Genomic DNA, 22,903 nt, shown 5'->3' with positions numbered 1-22,903 from the left:
GAGTTTTATGGAGGAGAGTGATCAGTTTATATAGTATTCTGTATTGGACAGGGAAACAGTATAGTGACCGTCACAGGATGGAGGCAAAAGTGTAGTGGTTGGACAAGATGAGGCTGGCTATTGCATTTAGGATGGATTGGAGGCAGGAGAGTTTAGTTAGCGAAAAAAAGATCAGTAGTGAGTTGCAGTGGTTAAGCCAACAGTGGATAAGGGTGACAATAAGAGTTTTTGATGTATCCATAGTGAGAAAAGGGCAGATTCTGGAGATGTTTCTGGGGTGCAGACGACATGTTGACAAAAAACCCTTTGTATCTTCCGTAAGAAATCAAATGGCTATGGAGGTACAATAAGAGATACATCCTTACACTAATGGGGTAACGAAGGAGACATTTCATTACAGCTGCATCTAAGCCTTAGACTCTTAGGCCACTCCCACACAGCGTCGGCAAAACGCTGTGATTTTGATTGCGGTATTTTGCAGCGATTTTTAGTGCTGTTTTCAGATGACAGCAATTGTTAACGCTCCCCGTCGTGATGGGTGATGAGGTGCGTTAAAAAGCATGAAAACGCTGCAAAATAGAGCAGACGGCACTTGAAAATCGTGGTGTTAAAAAGCGCCATGTTTGAGGACATGTTTGCGAGGCCCCACTGAAATCAAGGCGAGCATTATACGGCGATTACCGTGGTGTTCAAAACGTCGCGGTAAAAACTGCATTTGTGAGCGTGGCCTTTGGGTCCTTTCACAGGGGACAGAATTATGCTGCAGAACCCAGTCAAATCCAAAACTGTGTAATTCCATACCAGGATCTGAAGGTCTAACAGCAGATTCGGATGTGGAATTACAGGCACCGGTGCGTCCTGCATTGTATTCCTTCCCGGGTGAAAAGTCCTTGAAGTGTCAAAGTAAAAAAAAAAGCTAACCGATAGGCTGATGATAGTACGAGCACTCTTGGGACTTACCTGCAGTACATAACTTACCTTGGTGGTAGGATAGCATTTAAAATTTCTTCTGCCGGCTTAGCTGCATCTAGAGGAGGGGATTTGGGCTTCGGAGGAGGCGGTACCGGAGCAGATGTAATGGTTTGCTGAGGAACGGCTTTCAGAGCACGAGACTGTGAGAGATGTAATGAAATGTCTTACAGGACTATTTATCTCACATACATATTTTCATTGAGATAATGCGAAAGGTGGTTTCTTTAAAAAAAAATGGAAAATTATCCTGCAACACTTCCTGACATGAGGTCCCTAAATATAGAGACCAGTGGGGTTCCTCAGCCAACAGGTGTCTTATGTGTAGGCAGAGAGGTACTCTGGGGGAAAGAGACTAAAAAGGGCACCAATACCAGGCAGCCCCATGATCAGCTTATCTTCAGGGTGTCCTTCTAACAAAAGGAGATTGACCAAAGAGGAAAACCCTTTTATGCAGAATTAGCCTGCGATATGCACCAAAAGATGCAGCTTGACTCCTTAGTGATGGCCTATTAGCCTTTTTATTGACCTCAATAATGGGCTTTAAACCTACAAATACGTCTTTATAAGGCGGTGGTTTGGCTGATCACTGAAAGCCAGGCTTCTGCTCTAACCACCAGGAGAGGAGAAACCTCATATCCCGGCATTGTAACCCCTTGCATGCCACAATCAATAGCAACTGCAGCCTGTAAGCAGATGACAGGAAGAGGGGGCTCCTCCGGTCACCCATCAGCACCCTGCAATGCGATTGCAAGGTACCAAAGGGTTGACATGGCAGCTGGAAGCCTGACAAATGCCTCTATGTTTACTATATAACTCAGTCTATTAAAACCTGTCTCTGGCAGAATCTAATAAGCTGCTCTCTCAGGTTTAGAATGCACTACATAAGTAATGCAGTGTACTATCCTAGCAATCAAATGATTGCATCTTTAAGTCCCCTTGAGAGACTAAACAATAGTGTCAAAAAAAGTCCCATAAAGGTCGATTTAAATATTAGAAATCCTTTAAAAAATTATGTATTTTTCTGCAAAAAAAATGCATTTTAGGGCTATTTCAGACGACCGTATATCGGCTCGGTTTTCACGCCGAGCCGATATACGGTGTCCTTGTCTGCGGGGGGGATGGAAGAGCCAGGAGCAGGAACTGAGCTCCCGCCCCTTCCCTGCCCCTCGCCACTATTTGCAATTGGGGGGGTGGGGGGGGCGGAGCTAAGATCATGGTACTTAGCTCAGCCCCCATCTTGCCCCCTCCTATTGCAAATAGTGGAGAGGAGTGGAGAGGGGGGCAGGAGCTCAGTTTCTGCTCCTGGCTCTTCCATCCTCCCCCCCCCCCCCCCTGCAGACAAGGACACCGTATATCGGCTCGGCGTGAAAACCGAGCCGATATACAGTCGTCTGAAATAGCCCTTAATTGGATAAAATACCAAAAGATGTTTTAAAAAGAGCAACACATAACAGGTATTACCACGCTCGGAATGACCCAGACAGTGAAAATATTGATGCAGATTGTTTTGCTTTAAAATCATGTCTTTATTGTGCAAAAGTAGTAAAAATAAATTATATAAACTTGGTATTGCAGTAATCATGCTGATCCAGATAACAAAGTTATCATGTTAGTTTTACTAATTGGTAGATACCATAAAAACAAAACTCGAATTTCTGGACATTTTTTCCACCTTCGCCTCCCCTAAAAATGTATTAAGTTAGGCTGCCTGCACACGCATGGACTTGCATTGCGGATTCCGCGCTTGGCGTCCGCACCTCGGATCTGCAGCAAATACGATTCATAGCATGCTATGGAAAATCACTTCTGCCTGCACACTCGCAGAAACCAATTGCGGTTTTCGTGAGCGGAGGAAAATTTACAGCATGCTCTATTTTAGTGCTGTGTCCACACGGACAGCTTCCATTGAAGTCAATGGAAGCCATTAGACCAGCGGCCCGTCCGTAATTAACATTGTGTATTGGTCGCGGGTACCTGTGTCATTGCCTAGCGACAGTGCCGGAAAAATAAACATAAATAAATAATTTCTGTACTGTGCATGTCTGACGGCGACTCGCCACAGCCATCCGCAGTGCAGAAAGAGAAGAGAAATGTCAGGTACACGGGGTCGCCAGCCGGGAAAGCCGTGTACGGAATCCAACACGTTCGGGTGCAGGCGGCCTTATACAACACAGTATAAGTTTTCCAGAGTGGTGGAATTAAAAAATACAACTCTTAGCCCCCCCCCCCCCCCCCTCTTCCCTGTTATGGCTATGTCAACAAGTTACGGCTCTTGCACTGTAATGATAAAAATCTCTTGGTCCTTCAAGTACAAAATAGGCTGGTCATGAAGGGGTTAAATTGCGAAATTTCACTACAAAACCCTCAGGGTAAATTTTGATTCGGAATGGACAACAGAATTAAAGCCATTTTCAATTCTGCATCAAAATCCACAGTGTGACTACAGATTTTGGCGCAGAATTGACCACGTCTTGCTGTATATGATGTGGACTAACTGTTTTGCCACACAGAGTTTGTTAGAAAAATGCAGTTTTGTGATTCAGTTATTTGAGCCAAAGCCAGGAGTGGATCTAGGAGGAAGGAGAAGTAGAAGTCCCGTCTTTATACGTCCCATTCCCACTGGACCCATGAAAAACTACCAAAAAAGTTTAATTAATAAGGGTGCCTGTCCACGGGTGTGATTTCACTGGCGGTAAACTGCCGGCGGAATCACGCCGGCTGAAGCTTTCCATAGCATTGCTATGGAAAGCGCCGGCCCCGTGTCCACGAGCGGAGAATCACTGTTATTCACCGCTTGCGGCAGGCAAATCGCAGCATGCAGCGAATTGCCCCGATTCTCTGTGGTCAGCCTATCTATTAGATTAGGCTGACCGGTGGAGATTTGTGTGCGGCTCCTGCGGCGGAGATCCTCCACGGAATACCGCAACGCTCGTGGACAGGGGGCCTAAAGCTCATTAATTGTATAATGAAGAGTGCTGCAGCTTTAGAATATACTCGGATGTACAAATCCCTGCTGTTGCAGGACATTCTTGAGAAGCGGATGAACTGACTTCTTCTGAATGGTTGAGACTTCGCAGTAAATGTTTCCAGTCTTGTCAGTTCGTTGATTTCTACTTATTTCCTGCCGTACTAAAAGCACTATTATGGTCGTTTCACACATATATAGCGTCTCAGGAAAGGTTTCTTGCAGCGCTGTTCCCAGCATCTTTTATTCAGCAAAAAAAGCCATCGCCAGAGGTCAGCTGGAGGTCACTGTTTTCCTTAGTTTTGATGTGTTTTATGGGTATGGCACTTTTTTTTTACAAAACGCAGCACGCTGTAAATCTGGCTTTGTTGTGTTTTCTATAAACTCCTCTACAGAAAAAAAAAAACTAAAAAAAAGCACATAAATACTTGATAAAAAAAACACTACCAAAAACAGCTTGTAAAAAATGCATGAAATTCAAGGTGTTTTTAACAAAGCACAAAAACGCCACCCAAAAACTACTAGGGGATTTATCTGGGCACTTGTGGCAGATTTCTAGAGTACAAAAGTTTCAAATCTCAGAGCATTCATTTTTCAGTATTTTACACCACGGTTGTCCCTTTCAAACAAGAAAGGGGATGGGAATTAGCGATTACGGGTGTGCCCTCCTGCACCTGGACTGATCTCCTAAAATTTCACCAGAAACTGGCGTAAATTCTGGTACAGATCTAATCTGGCTCACAGCTGACATAGACGTGATTTGCTGATGTATAAACAGACAAAAACTGTGCTACATTTATTAATGAGGATCCACCTCTTAGTAAATTTGGTGCATCTAAAGGCCCTTTTACATACAACAATTATCGCTCAAAATTCATTCAAACGAGCAAAAGTGAGAGATAATTGTTTAGTGTGAAGCGAAAAAAAAATCGCTCACTTGTGGTTTGCGGTTGTTTAAGCTGACTTTTCTGTCTGCTTAAACAAACCTTGCTGGCTCGCTGGCTTGTCGTCCCGTGTAAATGCTCTCATAGAAGGTGAAGCCCACGAGCCGTCAGCAAGTCTTTCTGTTTGAAGGCCCTGCACAAGTGCTAACAACATCAGGGGTGACGTTAGCGCTTGTGCAGTCATTTAAAAGACTGTCGGCCGTGTAAAAGGGCCATTAGTCCAGCGCACTTTATATTAACACAGAGGGCTTTCATAGGGTGACTGCAGTCACAGATTGCATAGGTCAGGAACGCTACCTTTTTTTCCTTAAGGAGAGCACCTAGAAGGTGAGTGAGGAGACTTATAAGGCCATTCATACTCCTCTGGGTAATATGCAAATATGGGAGATGGGACACTACCTCTGATTGCATGGAACGCAGTGTACTCTTCTGGAGTGCAGCTGGAGCTCAGTAGTTAGCAATGACAGTAGAGTTACAGAAAGTCTAGTGTGTGGCCCAGGTCTTAACTTTTCCAATCCAATTTTGGATTCAGGGTTTCCTAGGGGGCTTACTCTTTCTGCCCTTATACAACGGCGCCATCTGCAGCACATTTAAAAAAAAAAGGGAATTCTTACCTAGCGGGCGCAGTCCGGATCCTCATGCTGCTGTCCGGAATGCTGCATTCTTCGGCCACCCACAGAAGATCACTTCTTGGTTACAGGATTCATAAATCTCACCTCCAGGAAGTGATGGCTCTGATATTTCTCGAGCGCTGCTCAGCCAATCAATACAGTGCTCGATAAAGCAATGCGATGTCTGTGATTGGTTCATCGAGCGCTGCATCGATTGGCTGAGCAGCAGACGAAGAACTAATCACACCCATCACATTGTGGAGACGGCATTTATGAATTGGCCAATCAATGCCGCTGCTCAGCGAGTGGGAGCTCAAGAGAGCAGTGGGAGGGACCTGGACCGAGCCTGCTAGGTAAGTATAATAAGACATCTCCCGAAAATAAAACATAGTGAATATAAGACAGGGTCCTGTTTTTGGGGAACCACGGTATATACGCAAGGCTGCCTTCACACGACCGGGTCAAATTCCGCATGCAGGATCCCACAGCGGTATCTGACCCTGTGCCCGGCGGGTGACCCGTGTACCTGTCCGGATTCTTCTTTATTCTGTACTGTGGATGTGCTGTCCGTCACACCAGCGCACATGCGCATTACAGATTATGCCGCATCATCGCTATGCAATGATGCAGATCCCGCGCCTTTTCCACAATGATGAGTGCGGAAGGGCCACGGGTTGGACGGCTTCCATTGACTTTAGTGGAAGCCGTCTGTGCGGAATTCACCTAGAAATAGAACATGCTGCAATTTTTCCCCCACGAGCAGAAAATCGTGGGCAGGAAAAAGCGCTTCCATAGCATGCTATGGCAGGTGTATGCTGCGAAATCCAGAGGCGGACGCCCACTCCAGATACTGCAATGCAAAATAGGCAGCGATTTTGGACTGTGCAGGACAGAGTATCTCACGCACGCTGTCACGCACGGTCTGACTTGTTTCGTTTTTTTAATCTCCTGCTGCATCGCTTCGCGAGTTAGTGAATAAGCGCCGCACATATGCGAGGTAATTGCCTATGTACAGTTTTATTACGCCCCCTTAGAGAACACATAGGACATGCTGCGTCCTTTTTTACACACGTACTATACGCAATGTATATACGCAAGTAGGAATGGATCAATGAGAACCAAAGTACCTGCACTGACTCCATTCACATACTGCGCCTGTAATACAGAATGACACCGGCCTTACAGTTAGCGGTGACCAGCGCTGTCCAGTGTAACGGCTGTGATCATGGGGGACTCAGCGGTATCCTTCCAGCCATTACTTCTCTACATACACACAAGCATTAGTGCTGCAGTCAGGGCCGTCCCCCTACACAACGCTCAGGCTTACTTTCGGTGACTTCTTCTCGGTGTTCCGGCTGATGAGCACCGGGTTGTCGTACTTGAGGAGGGAATCTGCCGGGGGGATCATGCTGAGGAGCTATGGATGCCTCTACGGATCGCAGCGCCAATGTGTACAGCCGTAACCTAGGCAACAGGACGCGCTCTACCAGGCCCGACTGAGCATGCGCTAACCGCGTATCCAGGAGACGCAGCAGTTAGTTGTCCTCCTCCTAAATGAGAAAAACGAAACCTGCAGCCATAATACAATTCTTACTCAGGAAGACATCATAGAACTAATACACCGTCAATGTTTCGGGTGAGGGCTGTACACTGTGCAGGGTGGTTGCAGCACTTACACGTGTGCCAACCACAACATGGCCGCGCCTCGTATACCTATTGGTCTATTGCTGAGCGCGGCCTCTTGCTGTCCACGTGACGCATTAGAAGACATCGGATTGGCTGTGGGCGGGCCGCGGCTAAGTTTGAATCTGTAGTGTAGATTTCCGGTTGTGGCGGGCGGCTTGCTGAGGTAAGATCCCGGTATGTGCTCGGTACCCTGTTTATTACTAGAGGGGCATAGAGACCGAGGAGCTCCGTGCTACTGCATGGGGCAGGGCTCTTACGGCGGATACATAACGGACCTCTTTCTCCTCCCTCCCCGTCTCCTGAGGCCGCGGCCTCTCTTGTGGGTCCGGACATCCTCCCCACACAGCTGGGCGGACTCCTCGGTCCTCCGTGGCACTTTGTACGACACCTCTTATCTCGTAGAATTGCTTAGATTAAAGACTAAGGGCAGATTTAGGAATCTGTCTAAAAGTAACTGATTTGCCCCTAGCAACCAATCAGAGCTCAGCTTTCATGTTACCAGAGCATAATACAGAATGAAAGCTGTGCTGTGATTGGCTGCTGGGGGCAAATGACGTTTGTTTTCCTTTTTAGACAGTTTCTTAAATCTCTCCTGAAAGCTTTCACCCCTCTGCTGGGTATATTGTTGGGGGTCTCTGTGCCACCCCCTCTTCTTCGTCCTGCAGTGATGTCAAATTGTGTGGCGCAGGCAGGCAGTACCGATCGCTCAGCTCTTCAGTAGTTCATGGAACTGAACGGCCCAGCAGCAGCGCCTGCGCTCCACCATGTCAGTGGGTGACGGGGATAGTGGAGTACAATCTCCAGTAGTGCCATTGAGAATGAATGGAATGGCACCGTGAATGAGCAGCTATCACTCTGACATCACAGCCGTGGAATTTCCGCCCGTGTGCAGGGGGCCTAAATCAAATATGTGATACCAATAAAAAATGTAATTGAAAAAAAAAAAAAAAAGCAGAATTATGAGACTCATGCTTTTCAATGTTTTAGGTCACATTTGTGATATTTTCACTCATGCGGTGTTGGGTGAAAAAACATTGCTGCCTGCTCCATCTTCCTGCAATTTTTTTTCCCCAATCACACGTTTCCTGATGGAGCCTTCGTTTTATCACATCGCAAAGCACAAACTCGCCATTTTCATGCGATGCATTTTCAGCATTAGAAAGTCCTATTGTCTCTCGTGAAAAAAGAAAAAAACAAATCCCAGCAGAATCGCACGAGTAAATCACAAGCGGCAGAGATGTCTTTGCAGGAAAAAAAAAAGCAGCGCTGACGCTCATGGATCATATGAACAAAGACAAGCTTTTCTCGTGGCGATATTGCAATCGCCCGTGTGAATCTACCCCAACTCCTATTCTCCCGCCCCATCGCTGCCTGAGGGCTCGTTTCTTGCAGGACGAGTTGTATTGTTCAGTGGTTCCATTTAAAGGGCTATTCCTGCGATGAAGACAGGCAAGCAATATGAGGAGCTGGGAGGGATACAAGCGCGGTCCGGGGCTTTAAACCTGGATCACTGTTAGGGCTCGTTGTCACAAAGGTATTTGCCCCGAGGATTATGCATGGGAACTACACAGTGAATGGAGTCGATGAAAGTACATTGATCCAGTCACATTGCGTATAATGCATGCGTAAAAAAAGGAACGCGTGTTCTAATCCACCGTGTATTACACGCGATAGAGCCCTATTTTCTATGGACTGCGCTTGTAGAATTTCCGCTTGTAAACGCCTGCATAGGATTGCATCACAACACACAATCCTATGCAGACGGCCGTGATTTGTCTGCGCGAAATCCCGCTCAGAAAACAAATCGTGTCATGCTCTATTGAGCCCCACACAGAAAGGTCACTCCCCGGCAGCCGGCTCTGCTCTGCGCATGCGCCGTCAGCCGGCACATGAAAGATTTGGGGCCGCCGGAGCAGGTGAGTGACGCGCTGGTCGCTGCAGGGGGTCGGGTCCCGCTGCAAGAATTCTCGCAGCGGGATCCGACCCGGCAGTCTGCAGGCAGCCTAATGGTTACATATCACAATGTTTTGTTTTGTGTCTTGGGTACTTACAATTCAAGATATCTGATGGTTACAATATCCGGGTGTGAGACAATTTTGATATTAGTTAATCATAAAGAATATACAATTTTTCATACCAAGAATAAAGGAATTGGAAGGAAGGAAAGGGGGGGGGGGCAGGTTAAGGGGGTGGGGTTCATCTGAAAAGAACAACAATTTTAGACCTCAGGATGGAAATTTGTTGTTCCATGGGGTCCCCACAGCTTCGTACTTAGAATAGGCTTTGTTTCTGTAGGCAAGAACTTTTTCAAAAATGCTGTGCTCGGATCTCATTTGTATTAAATCGTTTACCTGGGACACTTCTGTTCTTTGCCATTTCCTAGCTAAAAGTAGTTTTGCTCCCATCAAAATATGACCTATTAGTTGTCTAGTTTTAGGAGAAGAAGCGCTGTAGCAGGGAGTCTTGGAATCTTTGTCTCTGAGATTTTATTTATCATAGAAAAAGTATCAAACCAGTAGGATGAGATTAGTGGACAAGACCAAAATAGAAGTAGGAGACCCTTCTTGTCCACATCCCCTCCAACACATGGCATCTGAGCTCAAGTGTCTGTTCCTTAAAGGGGTTGTCTCGCGAAAGCAAGTGGGGTTATACACTTCTGTATGGCCATATTAATGCACTTTCTAATGTACATCGTGCATTAAAGGGGTTGTCTCACGCCGAAACGGGGTTTTTTTTTTTTTATTCAATAGGCCCCCCGTTTGGCGCGAGACAAACCCAAGGGATGGGTTAAAAAAAAAAAAAGTTTTTATTACTTACCCGAATCCCCGCGCTGCGGCGACGTCTTTCTTCCTTTACCAAGATGGCCACCGGGATCTTCACCCACGATGCACCGCGGGTCTTCTCCCATGGTGCACCGTGGGCTCTGTGCGGTCCATTGCCAATTCCAGCCTCCTGATTGGCTGGAATCGGCACACGTGACGGGGCAGAGCTACGAGGACCAGCTCTCCGGCACTAGCGGCGCCATTCACCAGAGAGAAGACCGGACTGCGCAAGCGCGTCTAAAAACGCCAGAAGACAGCGAATTTAGACGGATCCATGGCGACGGGGACGCTAGCAATGGAGTAGGTAAGTGAATAACTTCTGTATGGCTCATAATTAATGCACGATGTACATTACAAAGTGCATTAATATGGCCATACAGAAGTGTATAACCCCACTTGCTTTCACGAGACAACCCCTTTAAATATTGGCCATACAGAAGTTATACACTTACCTGCTCCGTTGCTGGCGTCCCCGTCTCCATGGCTCCGTCTAAATTCGCTGTCTTCTGGCATTTTTAGACGCGCTTGCGCAGTCCGGTCTTCTCCCTGGGGAATGGCGCCGCTAGTGCCGGAGAGCTGGTCCTCGTAGCTCCGCCCCGTCACGTGTGCCGATTCCAGCCAATCAGGAGGCTGGAATCGGCAATGGACCGCACAGAGCCCACGGTGCACCATGGGAGAAGACCCGCGGTGCATCGTGGGTGAAGATCCCGGCGGCCATCTTGGAGAAGGAAGAAGTAGGAAGAAGGAAGAAGTCGCCGAACGGGGGGCCTATGGGAAAAAAAACAACGTTTCGGCGCAAGACAACCCCTTTAATTGTACGGGTGTGAGGTACCATCTTGTGGGAGTTTAAGTGTGTTTCTATCATGTTAGAGCAATTAGTAGCTTGTTTTGCTCTCTATTGGGATTTTTATTTTTAGCTCTTTTTTCCCAATTTAGAAGGTGACCTCTCTTCCCCGGTCTCAGATCTCCCACCATATGATCATAGAAAAACCTGTTTTTTGATTTATTCTCTTTTTGCAATTTTGTTATACTTAGTCTGATTGATTGTGGGAACGTTATTTTCTGTAGATGGGTAGTTTGAAGATCTTATCTGGACGTATTTGCACATTTCACTGTTTTGTATCTTGTATTGCTCAGTTAAAGTTGGAAAAGATTTCCGAACGTCGCCTTCATAAAGGTCAGATATATATTTTATTCCCGACTTAGACCAGGATAAAAGTTGTAATCCTGGGATGAAATATTTTAGAGTATCAATAGGAATCTGTTTGTGATCCTTGGTTATAGATTTTTCTGAGCGATGCCATAATTCTGCATTTTCATTATTTTATTGCTCGTGTGAAACATCCTTAGGATTTTTTTTTAAGTGGGTAACAGAAATCGGAGAGTGATATAAAAAAAAAGAAAACCTGTTAAGGGGTTAAACACCAAGTCCCTAGAGTAATGTTATTGGGAAGAACGTAGGGTTCTTTCCGAGATCTCGGGAATATTGGTGAGTACGTCTTGCCTGGGAATTGTCTGATCCATCACAGCTACCTGTATCTTATCCGGGGTCAGTAAACCAAACAGCAGACTCCTCTTTATATCCTCCATAAATGGCTCAGATACAATTAGTAAGAGACTTCATATATACTAATTAGAGATGAGCGAACCTACTCGGCCACGCCCCTTTTTCGCCCGAGCGCAGCGATTTTCGAGTACTTCCGTACTCGGGCGAAAAGATTCGGGGGTTGCAGCGGGGAGTGGGGGGGAGAGGGAGAGAGAGAGGGCTCCCCCCTGTTCCCCGCTGCTACCCCCCGCTCCGCCACGCCTCCCCCGGCGTCCCCCGAATCTCTTCACCCGAGTACGGAAGTACTCGAAAGTCACGGTGCTCGATTGAGTAATTACTCGAAACGAGTATATTCGCTCATCTCTAATACCAATCTGTTATCTTATTTTGATGGGTAGGAGTGTGTCCATTTCTAGTGGCTCACTACTGCCCGGCCTCTGTGTACGTCATGCTATAGGTTAACATGGAAGAACTAATATAGCATGCTACATCAAGAAGGGCATCTAGTAATGTCAGGCCACAGAGCCTTGTGGTTTGTCACATCAGAGACTTATCTGTCTACATTAATCCTCAGGGACACGGCTTATCGTCATGGCGCCAGGAAAGAAGAGAACCACCCGTGCACAGAAAACACGTACTATGAAAAATGAAAAGCTTGCTTCCTTCATCAAGGATTTTGACAGTCAAGGTAATTGCGAGTGCAATATCGGGCTATGAAACTCATGCCAATATCATGCTCGTGAACATGCGATTTACCCGCCAATGCAATATGTTTTTCAGGCAAAAATCGCATTAGTGAAGCTCCGATCCTCTGGTGCGACCTTCACGCGCAGTAGAGGATTGGCACTGTGTCCCGTTGATTTCAGTGGGAAACCTTGCATGCATATTACACAGCATGCACTGCATTAAAGGTCCCATTGAAATCAGTAGGCGATCAAGTAACGCGAAAAGATAAAGCATGCCACAATTTTTTCCCCCATCACTCATGAATATGACTCCATTCAAAAGAATGGGGTTGATATTGGTACAAGATGTGTGCATCTCGCAATGCACAAATCTTGTGATACCGGCCTTAGTGTGTAGATCAGGAAAGCTACTGAAATACCCACTAAATGTGTCCAAAGGGATCTACTGCCAGATGGAGACCAAACGGGTGTCCTTGTAGTTTGTCTTTGGTTTCCATTACTGGGTACCTCTCTTTTACAGGATGGACTAGTGTAGTAAACTGTGCTGTACTGTTAAGTATCCTTCTAATGGAGGCCGTAAAGCCTGTGGGTGATGGATGTCACTGCCGTCCATTAAACGGATAGTTCAGCTCTCATGATCAACCCTTTAGGCTGCTGCTTGGGAAGCAGACAATGAGTATGAATTATGTATGATGTGTATACAGTGGGGTATGTTGCCTTCGGTAAAAGGTATACGTTGGGAGTCCTCCCTGTGCATTGTTGTGTGAGTGAGCCCAATGGAGTCCTAATCTATGGCATTTGTAAAGAAAGTCTTGATTTCCCTCTACTTACATTCTGTACTGTTATGCCTGGTATGAAGGTGAGAGTTTGGCTTCAGAAGTATGAAATACTTCTTACTTTTCTCTAGGGTTCATTCACATGGTCGTATGCATACAACTCTAAGTTTCCACACAGCGTTTTACACATTACAGCCCTTATGGGCTGCGATTGGCACTGGGCATGCCCGGGAATCCGATGTCACGGACATGTGCAGGGTGTTTTTGCGTATGCACATCATTTCATATGGAGCCCACAGAAAAGCTGCATATGATATGCGGAGAAATACAGCATGTGCCGATTTATTTCTCCTATGTAGCAATACGCAGTCCTACATGCTGGTGTGAATAGAAGAATGAAAGTCCATTGACTTTCATTGCCTCTGTTCTCCGCGTGTTACGCATTGGAAATACATGTGTGTAACACACAGTGACATTACGCCCGTGTGAATGAGCCTTTATTGTGCGGAAAATTCTACAATCAGCAGACAAAACTTAGTAAAATGCACGTAGGTTGTTATGCAACACAAGGCGGCCATGTTGGTTCTGCGTGCTGCTGTATACACGGAGCTGTTCTCCTTGGAAGTAATGTGAGTGTTTTGTAAAGGCTTGGGGCTCTACCTTTTGTATTGACAATTATTTAAAACTTGGAATATCTTTTTGTTTGTTTGTTTTCTTACAGTCAAGACAATTGTAGAAGAATTAAAAGCCAATGTTGTGAGCAATCTGAAAGAAGTAGATAGCTTGTACAATATAGAGCTCATCAAACTCCCCACTGCCGTCAGAGAGATGTGCTGGCTCGATGTTTTCGGTAAGACTGTTATCTGGTTTATTTTCCTTCCTGTTCAGCTACTCTTTTTGTAGCAAACCTCTGACTAAGGGCTCCTGTCCACGGGCGATAGTGCATTGTGTTACTCGTAGCGATAATCCAGCCGCGAGTAACGCAATGCAAAGCGTTGCTAGGGAAAGCGCAGCCCCCTGTCCACAAGCGGAGAATCATAGCGATTCTCCACTTGCGGGACTCAAATTGCAGCATCTGTCAGATAGGCTTACCGCAGAGAACTGTCAGTTCTCTCTCCTGCTCCCCAGTGGCGGAATAGTGCTTAGGCTGACTTCACACGGGCGGATTCCAATTGCTGAGTCCGCATTTGGAATCCACACAGGATCTGCAACAAAACACAGGCATTGAAAAGCATATTAAATCACTTCTTCACTCATGGATGTGAATTGTGTATTCTGCAAGCGGAAGAACAATCACAGCTTGCTCTATTTTGACACAGAATCCGCGTGAACGGCCTCCAATGAAGTTAATGGAGGCCATCTGACCCACAGCCCATACGCAAGTACATTAAAAAAACAAAACAGAAAACTTTACTGCGCATGACCGACGGCGAGCTGCTGTGGTTATTCGCAATACAGAAAACTCAGGTACACAGGGTTGCCTGCCGGGTTCACGGCTGGAATTTGCTGCAGGCCTCAGCATACAGAATCCGAGCTGGTTGCTTGACTAAGATAGTTAGTCTTTGTACAATTTTGCCACTTGCACATAGAAATAGAAGCTTTCTGGGGGGTTCCCCCCCCCCCCCCCCCCTCAGTTATTTTACTACTTTTTAATTTGTATATATGAAGACCTACATGTAAAAGTGTAGAGGCAAATTCAGTCTCAGCTTTTATGTGTTTAGGGCTTATTTTATGATGATAGAGGGTGGTATGATGTGTTATGGGAAACCCATATACAGCTAATCGCAGCTATGGATATTGACAGAAGCATGGTGCATGTGGATTTGACCCTTTACATAGGAGTAGGTATCGATGTGTCATAAACATCAGCAGAATACAGCATTCTGTGTAGATCCTCAGCATATTCATCGGAATGACTGGGGTTTTCTCACCTCGTTCACAAGCTGAGGTGCCATTTGCAGTGCAGGATTTGGTCAGTGTTTTATATTGGTATTTGTAAGCCAAGCTAGGATCAGGTCCAAAATACAGGAGGGGGGTACAAACTGTCCATTATACCTTTTCTCCATTTATGGTTTTGGCTCACTTTTGGACTTGACAGTGAGCTTGCACACGGTGCGGGATTAATATTGGTATTTTATAGTATTGGTTATCATGGATGGAGCAATATCAATTATGTGTAGGGGTTCTTGTTCTGGTTATTTTTTAATATTTAAATTCTTGTAAGAATGTTTGGATGCCACGGCTGGCAATGCAGCATTTGTGGGGTTACACGGTGTAGGGGAGTGACTAGATGAGCAGGTCATTTTTTTACTCCTTTTCTGGGAATAGATGTGACAATCTGAGTGCAAATATGCTGTCTGATCGATTGGGGGGGATGAGTTTTCTTCATGTTATTTCCCCCACCCTGTGGGATAAGGGAGATATACAGGAGAATCACAGCTCTGCTGCCGCTGATCTCCCTTCCCCACGTCATACACACCCACTATAAATTCGGCATTCCCAGCTCCACTGAAAGCTGCAGCACCGGCTGTGTAAAGTGATATTAACATGCTTTTGGTGGAAAGAATCTAGGCTTTAACCCCCTAAGGACATGGCCTATTTTGGTGTTGAGGACGCAACAAATTTGGGAGGATTTTCATTTTGACTTTTCAAAAGCCATAACCTTTTTTTTTTTTTTTCCTCAGTCAACGTGACCGTATAAGGGACTTACTTTTTGTGTGGCGAACTGTAGTTTTTATTGTTACTAGAGATGAGTGAACGTACTCTGTAAGGGCGATTTCGCAATCGAGCACTGCGATTTTCGAGTACTTCACTACTCGGGTGAAAAGTACTCGGGTGCGCTGTGGGGCGGGGGGTTGCAGAGGGGAGTGGGGGGTAGCAGCGGGGAACAGGGGGGAGCCCTCTCTCTCTCCCTCTCCCCCCCCCCCCCCCCCCCACTCCCCGCTGCAACCCCCCGCTCACCCACAGCGCACCCGAGTACTTTTCACCCGAGTAGTGAAGTACTCGAAAATCGCGGTGCTCGATTGCGAAATCGCCCTTACCGAGTACGTTCGCTCATCTCTATTTGTTACCATTTTTGGATGCATATAATGTATTGTAAAACTTCTGGTGTTTCCTTTTTTTTTTTTGTTTTTTTTTTTGTTTTTTTTTGCAATGTCAATCATACAGCATAAATGACACAATACACTTTCTTCTGCAGGTCAGTATGATTATGATACCAGAAATGTTTTTTTTTTTTTACTCTTGCACAATAAAATTATAATTATATTAACATCACTGCGTTCAAAGTCAAAGAACTTTTTTTTTTTTTTTCCATGGACAGAGCTTTGTGAGGGCTTATTTTTTCGCATTATGACCTGTAGTCTTTATTTGTACCACTTTTGGGTACATATGGCTTTTTCTGATCACGTTTTGGTAGGTAAAGTGAACAAAATAAGCATTTTCCTCTTTTTTTTTTTTTTTTGTTCTCTTCTTATACTGTTTGTCTCTGAAGTGGACCTGAGCCATAGCTGCTATGATCACTATGATAAAGCATTGCAGGACCTCTGTCCTGCAATGCCTTATTGCTTGTAATCACGATCATTGGCAATGGCAAAGCAGGACGCCTGTTTCTGGCGTCTTGTTGCCATTGGAACCCATTGGCCCTCTGTGATTACACTGCGCGGGTCCGATGACATCACAGAGGGAGCGCCCTCCCTCTGTGAACCCTTTACATGCCACAATCTACCTAAATTATGGCATTTAAGTGGTTAATAGCGGGGGTTGCTGTCCTCATGCACCCCCACTGTTGCTGCGGGAGGATGACTATCAGTAACAGCTGGCTACCGCTGCTGGATGGCGCAGGCTTACTTCTGATCCCGCGCCATCCACGTGGCATAAGGTTACATCATGTTGAGTTAAGTACTCCGCTGCCATGACATACCCTTGCATTCTGTAGTGTTAAGGGGTTAAAATGACGCCAAAAGCGTGTCAGTAGCACTAATGGATCCAGAGCTACAGACGTTTTAATTAGAATGAGCTCAGTGTGTCCAAAACTGTAATGTCCTTTTCCTGCACGATCTGCTCTGGTTCTAAACAGTCGAGGGGTTAACCCTCAGATACGTCCTGTAGTAGGGTGTATGACCAACGCTTCTCCAAGTAATGTATCACAAGTTTCATCTCCTGACATTGGAGCATATATGTTTGGCTTTACAGGGTTCCATTGGGCGGTCTCCTCTCTTGTACCAGGTAAAGGAAAGATGTTCACCAACAGCACATCTATAAACCAGAACTGTGCAACAGCCTCACCGGAACTTGAATCTTGTGTCCCAAAAGTAATGCAGCAGGAATAAATACCGGATCAGCGTAGAAGGGTGCAAACATTCTATAGATCCATTCATTCTCCCATAGCAATAAACATACAGCTATGCTTTGGCCTGTCTTGTCAAGCTCAAACATCAATGCCATGTGTGTAGTATAAATAGTATAAAATAGGTTAAAATAACCCATCCGATTCAGAGCAACCCACCCACTTGTGCTCACACCCATGATAGCCAACAGGTGTCATACATGTGGACATTAATTATAATGTATGTATGTATTTTAAATGATCAATTGGAGCTGGTCCATCAATCAAGATCTCCAGCGTCCTAGAAAGTTTAATGCGCCTGTGCGACAATCTATGCATTGTGCATGTGCGAGGTTTATAACAGAGACCGCGATGGATACTGAACTAGATTAGCGGGACATACTGTGCATGAATGCGGCCCGATATCGTGGTGAATGTTACAATTGAGATCAAAGGAAACTAGTGGTAATTTATTGCTGCCTCAATGCCATTTATGCCACGCATTGTAGCAAAGTGTCTGGCATTATGATACATATCCTAGTAATGGTATACGATGTTTATATAATGAAAAGTGGCTAACCATCATATATTTCTCAAACATTATAATTTAGATAAACTCCATAAATATTATTCAGTATGTGCATATCAATATATAACCTCACATTGGACAAAATACAAAACTACAAAGGAATGTCTATCCCATAATATTGCTATCAATATTACAAAGTTGACCCCAGATCATTTGAGGCATTGTAGAATGCTGTTAAAATTACTCCCACAATGTATGGGGCCAAAATCCCTTTAGGGGAAGATATAGGGGACCACTCAGGAATATTAACACCAAATGGCTTGCTGAAGTAATTATCTGGATATATGGCATGCATATACCAGCATCCCTTATGCTGTACGTACATAAAGACTAAGCAACACCCAAATAATGAGTTATAAGCCCAAAACGTGTAAATAGGGCATTAGTGGGATGACTGCTGCAAAGAGCTCTCTACAGATCAGCCTATTAGGCTCTGGTTAGTGTGAAAAATCCAGCATTTTAGGATTTGTTTTTAGATATAGATCAGGGTTTTAAACAAAACAAAAAATCGCCAAAAAATTTCAATGTTTTGCACAAAAATCTGATTTGTATGTCATTTTTGATGACTCATTCCCTTTAAATGCCCCATAGGCTTGATGCGATGCTGACTTCACATGTGATCACCGTACTGACACTTTGCCCAATGTAGCCATGTGTCTGTTTTGCATAATGTGATAAAGCTTATAAACCAAGACAAATCCTAATAGTGTACAACTGCAACTGTGTTTCTTTTCAGCTAAAGGAGGCAGCCTGAAGGCTCTAGAGGCAGCTGCAATGGTGAGTCAGAACGCGGCAACTGGAATATACGTCTCCCGTTATGTAGACGTTCATGTGCACTTGATTCATAGTTGCTGTATATTCTAGCTCATAACATTAGGCAGGAGAGAAGTGTAATGTCCCCTTAACTTGGCACTAATGCAGTCTGACAGAAGGCTCTTCTGAAACTTGTCTGATTTTTGACTGTCAATATGGCAGCTGGATGTGAAATCTTCATGCAGTGATACAACTGGCCACTGCTAAATAGAATATCAGTGGCTTCACATAATACAGCAACTCAAGGGCTCTTCAAAGCTAAAGGCAAACTTGTTTAGTTGTGTAGGTTGTTGCATTACTTTGCCCCTTGAATCCCTTCCATTGGTGTACAGCAAGGTAGGAGTGTAATGTGCCATGTGGTGCCCACACGTACGATGCCGCCCTGCATCAGATGCACACACCCAGCAATGTACCCCTCACAATACACCGTCTGCTGAACAATAGGGCCGTGGGGGCACACAGCACTTTGCATTCCACTAGCCAGTGACAAGAAATGTTTCTATTAAAGGTTTTAGTCTAGAAAGTAGGTAGCAGATTGTCGTAACTCCTTTCTCCAAGTCTCCCCCTCCCCACCTGTGCAGACAAAGTGCTGTATTAAGCAACTGGAAATCGAGTTTGACAATAATTAAGGTTGATATCAGCCAATTATCAGCTATTATGATGTGGCTAGCTAATTTTAGTTCTTGCTTATAATGGATCTAATGTTCTCTGGAATGCTCAGGCCAGATCTTAAGTTATAATGTAGCTGCCCTAAAAGCTATTACAATCACACATTACTTGTCTGAAGTAATTAGCGTTCTTTAGATAAACCTGTTATCCTTGCAGCGTAAAACGTTGTGTTCGCCAGGCATAGCCAATTAAATGTCTTTTCATTGGCCTCTAAATTGAGATTTTGGGTAAGAGTGTTTTTTTTTTTTTTGCATTTGATTAAAGCCTGTGAAATGTTGGTTAATTTGCAGAGTTTGCAGCAGTGTGAGTAAAAGGTGTTCCACACTACTACTGTTGGGGTTTAGGGCTTGATGTATACAGCATTCTGTATCTAGTGAATGGGGAGAGGGAAACGCACTCAATTGTTTTGTCACGGTCTGTTTGAATTAGGTGAATGCGGACATGGAGCAAGTAACATCAAGCGTGTCTCATACGCCTTTTAAACCTGCCAAGAAAGGTCAGTATATCCTTTGTCTGCGCATTGATAGATTCTCACAATATTGACCCCTTAAAACAACTCTCCAGTTTCGGGACAAAGTTCTGTGACTGGTGCTAGATCACCATTGCCAAAATTGCTCATGTGGTGCCTACCCGCGGAGCAGTTGGTGACCGTGTTGGCGGTGGCAATGAATCCACTGCTCCCCTCTCGAGTGTGGCAGCAACTGACAACTCTTTCGAAATGGAGTCAATGAAAAATTTGTGACGCCTTCCGAACCCAGGCCGGAACCTGTTCCAGGCGAACTAATATAAAATGGATAACATAAAATGGGGGTAGTAGTCCTTTTCCCTGGGGAATAGTGTGGTACTGGAATGATGTGATAAGAGATTCCAGGAGTCAGGATAACCGTTAAACCAATATCTTCCCTGGAAATAAAGAAAAGTTATTAAAATAGCAGACACACAGTACAAAGGGCCTTGTCCGATTTTCCTAAAATGGAGTGATCCAACCAGCGCAGCAGTTACATCTGTACCCTCAGAGGTCTTTAGTCCAAAAGCCACATTTGCACACTTGAGTTATTCACAACCTTCAGTACGGGCAACCCTTCTGTACCCCATGGTTTTACTACTTCAATTTTTCTCTTTTTTTTTTTTTTTACTCTATTTCTTCTTCTTGGGAAGATAAAAAAAAGTTTCTTCCGCGCTCTTTTTAAGGATCTTGTAATCCAAATAGGTGAACTGTCATAACCCGGCAGTTTTTGTCACAATCAATTTAATAGATTATATTAAGCGAAAAATATAACAAATACAACGCATTTCGGCTTTCTAATAAACGCCTTTTTCATGCCCTTCACTGACATAACAAGCAGGAGTACACTGAAAGGTAACACCTGTATATTGATAAAGGATCTACCGTTCACAATAGGTGATGAGCTGTGACCGTCTACTCCCCTCCCTGCAAAATGGTTTTAACTATTAAGAGAACCCCCCCCCCACCCCCCCACCCAAAAAAAACTAGTGAGGTAGTCTTTTTAAGGCCTCATGTCCATGGACGAGTCAGATTCCACATGCGGGAGCCACAACAGAATCCAACCCTGCCCGTGGCCGGCGACTCTGCATACCTGTCCGGGTCTTCTATTTGTATTACTGCGTAATGTGTGCAGAAGTATCGTCTGGCGTACATGCGCAGTACAGGTTTGTTTTTTTTTTCTCAAACTCCTGCTTTCCCGTGGAATCCATGGCCCCTTTAATGGAAGCTGTCTGCATGGAATCCGCACTAAAATAGAGCATGCGGTGACTTTGTTTTCCGTTTGCGGAATCTGGAAAACAAATTTGTATGTGTAACTTCAAGTACGGACGCCCATGGTTCCCAATGGGTGGCTTGTACTGCAGATTTTCTGCAATTCAAATCCGCCCGTGGACATTGGGCCTGTAAGTGATCCTCTTCTTCCGTGTTGGCCCCTCTGATCCATTTGTTCTGGATTCTGTTCTCGGCTGTCTAAAATTACTTTAGTAGTGTTAGACTACTGATGCACTATACCTGTTCTCTAAATCTCTCATGTGATCGGCACTGGCCAATTGGAGAGCAATGCAGTGTGCATTACGTAATTAGAAAACTGCTGCAGTCATCGTGTAGGGCCTCAAAACCAGCAGTGCAGAGAAGAGCTACAGGTCATATGTCATGGCAATATCACCGTTGCTACACACATTCACTGGGGATCTATGACACAAGACCACTAAGGCTATTGATTGGCTGCAGCAGTCATGTGTTTTGTTTTTCTACACTTTTTTACCTTTTGTGTGAGGTGGGTGGTGTTGGATATCCCCTTCTTAATTGATATTTTGACTTTCGTCATTTAGGGGTATGTTTACCTATAGCATGTACTGATTTTGTAAGAACAAAAATCAATTCTTTTTTCCTTCTCTGTTCATTGCAACTTATAGCAAAGAAGCAAAAATACGTCTCCACTGAAGAAATGGCGGAAAATATCCCAGTGACTAGTGTGCTCAGACAAAGAACAAATGTGAGTTTTAGATGCTTGATCTATTCTTTACTTTCTGACAGCAACACTATCTTTGTGCAGAATAAAGTCTAGTGAAGGAGCCAAAGACTTTCATGGGATAGCGATTTTGTTAACATTCAACACGACAGTCGGAAGCAGACTTGGTGCAAGCAGAATCTTGCTGTAGCTAAAATATGCAAATTTACAAGGCCAGAGTCAAAAGATAGCGACAGAAGGAATTTCTTTTTTTTTTCCCAAAGTGCTGTGAAAAAAAACTATATTATTTTGGTATCACTATTATCTACTAACCACAAATGATAGCATCATTTTATACTGCACTGTGAGCGTCATATAAGCAACCCCCCACACAAGCACAGTGGTTTTGTTTTTCCATTTCACCCCACTTAGAAATTAACTTTTCTAATACCATTGAAAAATACAAGTCGTCCTGCCGAGAACAAGCCCTTAAGTAGATGTGTCGCCAGAAAAGTAAAAAAAATAGGTAAAGAAAATAAATAAAAAAAAAAAAAAGAAAAGAGGGCTGCAGCAGGAAGGGGAAAAAGTAAACCAGTAGATTTTTGCATATTCCCCTCTGCCCTGTTTGTGACTAAACACACTGTGCATAATGCAGCTATTCTTAACCTCTTAATGCCATATGATGTAAGGTTATGGGTACCTAACGCAACATGACATAACCTTACGTCATGTGGATTGAGCAACATCAGAAGAGATCCCGCACCATCCTGCAGCGGGAGCTGGCTGTGACTGATAGCTGGCCTCCTGCTGTAACAGCTGGGGGCGCATAAGGACACCACCCACCTCCCCTCTGTTAACCCCTTACATGCATGTAAAGGACTCACAGATGGAGCACGCTCCCTCTATGACGTCATCGGGCCCCCGCAATACTAGTTGCCATGGCAACAGGACGCTAGCTACAGGCGGACTGTTTTGTCATTGGCTATGAACGTTAATACAAGCTATATGGCATTGCAGGACAAAAGTCCTGCAATGCTTTAT

General features: G+C 44.8%; 2 protein-coding genes across 3 annotated transcripts in view; one reads left to right on the top strand and one right to left on the bottom strand.

The window, feature by feature from the left end:
- The window catches only part of DNALI1 (dynein axonemal light intermediate chain 1), a 45,653-nt gene extending 38,691 nt beyond the window's left edge, over nucleotides 1–6,962 (bottom strand). The window contains exons 1-2 of the mRNA XM_066574848.1: nucleotides 6,820–6,962; nucleotides 979–1,112 (exon numbers count right to left, since the gene is read on the bottom strand). Coding sequence (XP_066430945.1) covers nucleotides 979–1,112; nucleotides 6,820–6,900 — 215 coding nt within the window. The 5' untranslated portion in view covers nucleotides 6,901–6,962. The remainder of the gene's footprint in view (nucleotides 1–978; nucleotides 1,113–6,819) is intronic.
- A 302-nt stretch (nucleotides 6,963–7,264) lies between these two features.
- Nucleotides 7,265–22,903, top strand: part of CDCA8 (cell division cycle associated 8) — a 30,127-nt gene continuing 14,488 nt past the window's right edge. The window contains exons 1-6 of one of the 2 annotated variants that reach the window (XM_066574831.1): nucleotides 7,265–7,341; nucleotides 12,121–12,234; nucleotides 13,730–13,858; nucleotides 18,661–18,701; nucleotides 19,836–19,902; nucleotides 21,828–21,907. In XM_066574831.1, the coding sequence (XP_066430928.1) occupies nucleotides 12,138–12,234; nucleotides 13,730–13,858; nucleotides 18,661–18,701; nucleotides 19,836–19,902; nucleotides 21,828–21,907 (414 nt within the window). In that variant the 5' untranslated portion in view covers nucleotides 7,265–7,341; nucleotides 12,121–12,137. Of the gene's footprint in view, nucleotides 7,353–12,120; nucleotides 12,235–13,729; nucleotides 13,859–18,660; nucleotides 18,702–19,835; nucleotides 19,903–21,827; nucleotides 21,908–22,903 lie in introns of both variants that reach the window. The other variant, XM_066574838.1, reaches the window with a different exon arrangement.

The sequence above is a fragment of the Eleutherodactylus coqui genome, chromosome 1 (assembly GCF_035609145.1).
Source record: "Eleutherodactylus coqui strain aEleCoq1 chromosome 1, aEleCoq1.hap1, whole genome shotgun sequence".
NCBI classification, from domain to species: domain Eukaryota; kingdom Metazoa; phylum Chordata; class Amphibia; order Anura; family Eleutherodactylidae; genus Eleutherodactylus; species Eleutherodactylus coqui.
This window is presented reverse-complemented; position numbering and strand designations above follow the sequence as displayed.